This window comes from Silurus aristotelis (assembly GCF_946808225.1).
Source record: "Silurus aristotelis genome assembly, chromosome: 21".
Lineage (NCBI taxonomy): Eukaryota > Metazoa > Chordata > Actinopteri > Siluriformes > Siluridae > Silurus > Silurus aristotelis.
The window spans coordinates 832659-837658 of NC_139594.1; the positions used below are offsets into that span (position 1 = coordinate 832659).

General features: G+C 35.7%; 2 protein-coding genes across 2 annotated transcripts in view; one reads left to right on the forward strand and one right to left on the reverse strand.

Annotated features, from left to right (window-relative positions):
• The window catches only part of psmd3 (proteasome 26S subunit, non-ATPase 3), a 10082-nt gene extending 7591 nt beyond the window's left edge, over positions 1-2491 (reverse strand). The window contains 6 exon segments of the mRNA XM_083524177.1: positions 110-256; positions 258-453; positions 532-668; positions 765-902; positions 992-1182; positions 2196-2491. Coding sequence (XP_083380303.1) covers positions 110-256; positions 258-453; positions 532-668; positions 765-902; positions 992-1182; positions 2196-2358 — 972 coding nt within the window. The 5' untranslated portion in view covers positions 2359-2491.
• Positions 1-5000, forward strand: part of LOC310716778 (suppressor of cytokine signaling 7-like) — a 192561-nt gene that overhangs the window by 104143 nt on the left and 83418 nt on the right. The window lies entirely within an intron of this gene.

The window sequence follows — 5000 nt, forward strand, 5'->3', positions numbered from 1 at the left end:
AGAGAGAGAGAGAGCGAGAGAGAAAGAGAGAGAAGTGATTAGTAAAGAGAGAGAGAGAGAGAGAGAAGAAGTGATTAGTAAAGAGAGAGAGAGTGAGAGAGAGAGATAGAGAGGGAGAGAGAGAGAGATGGATAGAGAGAGAGAGAGAGTGAGAGAGAGAGAGAGATAGAGAGAGAGAGAGAGAGAGAGAGTGAGAGAGAGAGAGAGTGAGAGAGTGAGAGAGAGAGAGAGAGAGAGAGAGAGAGAGAGAGGAAGTGATTACCGGTGTAGTAGAGATAGCGAGCCCACTCGTTGTTGTTAGCGAGCTCTGGGAAGACGGATTTGGAGACGAGCTTCTCCGCCTGGTCGTACAGGTTGTAGTGCAGGTAGTTTCTCATCAGGAGGTTTAGCAGAGTGGCCTGACCGTCCGAGTCATGACGCAGCGTCGCCGTCCTCAAGCGTGTGTGCAGGAAGCTGCAGAAACACGATCACACTCCCGTTACCTCTGTACACACACTCACCATGCAGTGTGTGTGTGTGTGTGTGTGTTACCTGCGCACTGTATCCAGCTGGTTAAGGAACTCATACACTCTACAGTGGTAATAATAACACTTCGCAGCCACTAGGTCCAAAGCCCTGCGGTTCTGAGAGCTGATCTTCTGCAGCAGGTCGTCTGATATCTTCTGAGCCTAAAACACACACACGGGTTAACAGAAATTAAACACAACACACAAAGTCACTGAGACACACACACACACACACACACACACACAAACACACCGTACCTCAGAGTAGCGTTTGTTGTTGATGAGGTAGACGAGCAGAAGCAGTTGAAGATACGCCTCCACTTCAGGGATGAGAGGAGCAGCTGCTGCTTTACCAGTACGAGGCCTGAACTGAACATCTCCCTCTGTGTCCATGGGCTGGAGATAAACACTCAGGTTAAAACCCCCACACAAACACACTACAGCCACTGAACAATACACTGTATCAGGTCCTGTGTATGAAGCACCTCCTCGAGGAAGCCGATCAGGAACTCCTTCCCCGCAGCATTAGAGGTGTAGAAGCCGGAGATGGCCTTGTGAAGGACGTTGGGGTTGAGACGGCGGCTGGTGGAGGGCAGAGCACGCAGAGCCCTGAGGACGAAGCGAGGCTCTTTACCCGACACGGCCTTCTCGATCTGCTTCACATGCTCCTTAATATCTGTACAGACCACACACACACACACACACACACACACACACACAAGTGTAAGTGTTTACATGTACAAGACCCACACATTGATGAAGTAGAGACTCAGTGGACACGTCTGGCCGTGGAGACAGACGGGAAGACACACACAGTCCTGTCTGCCCCGAGAGCAGAGACTCTGCCAGCAGTGTTTACTGAACACAGTAGAGGCAGAACTGCACTTCCTCACTGAACGCACCAAATACAACCACATTCAAACCCAATTCTTCACCAACATCAAACAAATCATCCCCAATTTTAACTCCCTCTCAGCCCCTGACAAACTGCGCCACCTACTGGGGAGAACAGAGTCCTGCACACTACATACACACCTGCTCCCAGGTGAGGGACAGTGTGAGCACATTTACTTTCCTTTTTATTGAAATTATTAATTTATTTGAACTAATCATTTTGTATGTTATTTTAAATATCTGTAGTTTTTATATTGGTATTAAAGTTATAGTATAGTATATTCTAGTTTATTATGTCTGACTGACTTATTTGTGTCATGTGTCTATGCTCAATGCTCTGGCCATATAAATGTCCATATTTATCATGAGAATAAAGCAACCTCTAAATGTTAAACCGTGTGTGTGTGTGTGTGTGTGTGTGTGTGTGTGTGTGTGTGTTTCACGCTTTATCGCAGGATGAGGTACCGTGATGTGAGATTTCGGTGAAATCGTTTGTGTTTTTATGGACGTGACGTCACCAACATCGCGCTAGCATTCTGTTCGATCGCTTTCCGAAACAAAATGCTGGAGTTCACAGATAAAATACTAATAAAGTGAATAAAATAAATAAATGAAGACTGTAAGCGAGTTGAAAACGGTTTCTCCGCTAGCATAAACAGCTATGGCTAAGCTAACCCAGGCTAGGCTAATCGCTCAGACCTGCACCGGGACTCATGGAGGAGATGATGATGATATTAATATTATTAATAATGTGTTTATTGTGAATGTATTTGAGTGAATAGTTGTGATTAGGACCTTCCAGGGTGATGGAGTCCTGTTCTTTAGCCGGTTTAGCCGCGGTAGAAGAGCTATCCTCCTCCGGCATCTCCACATCCTGAGCCTCGGGGCCCTGGTTCTCCTTCTGCTTCTCCGCTTTACTCTCCTTCGCCTTCTCGCGTCTCTTAGTCGTTTCTTTCATAATCACGCCTAAACGTCAAACAAACACGCGTAAAAAAATAAATCTAGGCGGATTAACAGCAGCGCTCCGTCTCACTCACACACCGGGACCGCTTTTACAGAATGACTGGCAAGTATTGGGGTGGCGCAAAGGATTCTGGGAGTCAAGCCCTTACAGGCGAGCAGGATGATCAAACACGACGAATCGATCAAACACGACGAATCGATCCCCGATCAGTCGATCGCTTGCTTTTGTGTCTATTTGCTTTTGTGGGTGGAGGAATTCCACAAATATGTGTCTCACTCAAATATAACTTCACTTAAAGTAGAGACTCAGTAAAAGTGTCCCTTTAAACTTTCACTTCAGTAAAAGTACAAATGTTTTTACCTTCAAATGTACTTCTGTATCCATTATTATATTATATTATTATTACATTATTATAACCAGTGTTTTCCTCTGTACTAAAAAATAGTAACTAGTTACAGTTACTCGTTACGTCATTCAAAAAGTAACTCGGTTACTTTGTTGATTATTTACACCAAAAAGTAATGCGTTACTGTTAAAAGTTACTTTTTAGTTACTTTTTTAAACAACGTTCTTTAATGTTCTCATTAATGCCCTTTTATGCGTTATGTTCTACACAAACACAAAACTGACTTAAACACAAAATAATTTTTAAACATTATTTTATTAAAGTCAGACCAACACAAACTGAATATATCACAAGGATTTCTGAAATAAACAACAAAACAAGCTGAATAATATATTCACAACCAAAAACTAAAGTGGCTTCTGCTGTTGCGTTGAGCTCTTAAACATGTTCCTTTCACAGCTGAAGTATGGAAACTATCAACCATGTAGAACAGAACACCAGGTTAGCTTCTTCTTAATGAGTAAGTGGTAAGTTAATAAGTAAGTAATAAGTTAATAAGTAAGTAATCAGGTAATAAGTAAGTAATCAGTTAATAAGTAAGTAATAAGTTAATGAGTAAGTAAGTGGTAAGTTAATAAGTAAGTAATCAGTTAATAAGTAAGTAATCAGTTAATAAGTAAGTAAGTGGTAAGTTAATGAGTAAGTAATAAGATAATGAGTAAGTGGTAACTTAATAATTAAGTAATCAGTTAATAAGTAAGTAATCAGTTAATAAGTAAGTAAGTGGTAAGTTAATGAGTAAGTAATCAGTTAATAAGTAAGTAATCAGTTAATAAGTAAGTAAGTAATAAGTTAGAGTAAATAATCAGTTAATAAGTAAGTAATAAGTTAATAAGTAATCAGTTAATAAGTAAGTAATCAGTTAATAAGTAAGTAAGTAATAAGTTAGAGTAAATAATCAGTTAATAAGTAAGTAATAAGTTAATAAGTAATCAGTTAATAAGTAAGTAATCAGTTAATAAGTAAGTAAGTGGTAAGTTAATGAGTAAGTAATCAATTAATAAGTGAGTAATCAGTTAATAAATAAGTAAGTGGTAAGTTAATAAATAAGTAATAACTTAATAAGTAAGTAATAACTTAATAAGTAAGTAATCAGTTAATAAGTAAGTAAGTAATAAGTTAATGAGTAAATAATCAGTTAATAGGTAAGTAATCAGTTAATAAGTAAGTAAGTGGTAAGTTAATGAGTAAGTAATCAGTTAATGAGTAAGTAATCAGTTAATAAGTAAGTAATCAGTTAACAAATAAGTAAGTGGTAAGTTAATAAATAAGTAATAAGTTAATAAGTAAGTAATCAGTTAATAAGTAAGTAATCAGGTAATGAGTAAGTAAGTTGTAAGTTAATAAGTGAGTAATAAGTTAATAAGTTGGTAATAAGTTAATAAGTAAGTAATCAGTTAATAAGTAAGTAATCAGTTAATAAGTAAGTGGTAAGTTAATGAATAAGTAATAAGTTAATGAATAAGTAATCAGTTAATGAGTAAGTAATAAATTAATAAGTAAGTAATCAGTTAATAAGTAAGTAATCAGTTAATAAGTAAGTGGTAAGTTAATAATTAAGTAATAAGTTAATGAATAAGTAATCAGTTAATGAGTAAGTAATAAATTAATAAGTAAGTAATCAGTTAATAAGTAATCAGTTAATAAGTAAGTAATAAGTTAATAAGTAAGTAATCAGTTAATAAGTAAGTAATCAGTTAATGAGTAAGTAATAAATTAATAAGTAAGTAATCAGTTAATAAGTAAGTAATCAGTTAATAAGTAAGTGGTAAGTTAATAATTAAGTAATAAGTTAATGAATAAGTAATCAGTTAATGAGTAAGTAATAAATTAATAAGTAAGTAATCAGTTAATAAGTAAGTAATAAGTTAATAAGTAAGTAATCAGTTAATGAGTAAGTAATAAGTTAATAAGTAAGTAATCAGTTAATGAGTAAGTAATAAGTTAACAAGTAAGTAATCAGTTAATAAGTAAGTAATAAGTTAATAAGTAAGTAATCAGTTAATGAGTAAGTAATAAGTTAATAAGTAAGTAATCAGTTAATAAGTAAGTAATCAGTTAATAAGTAAGTAATAAGTTAATAAGTAAGTAATCAGTTAATGAGTAAGTAATAAGTTAATAAGTAAGTAATCAGTTAATAAGTAAGTCATCAGTTAATAAGTAAGTAATCAGTTAATGAGTAAGTAATAAGTTAATAAGTAAGTAATCAGTTAATGAGTAAGTAATAAGT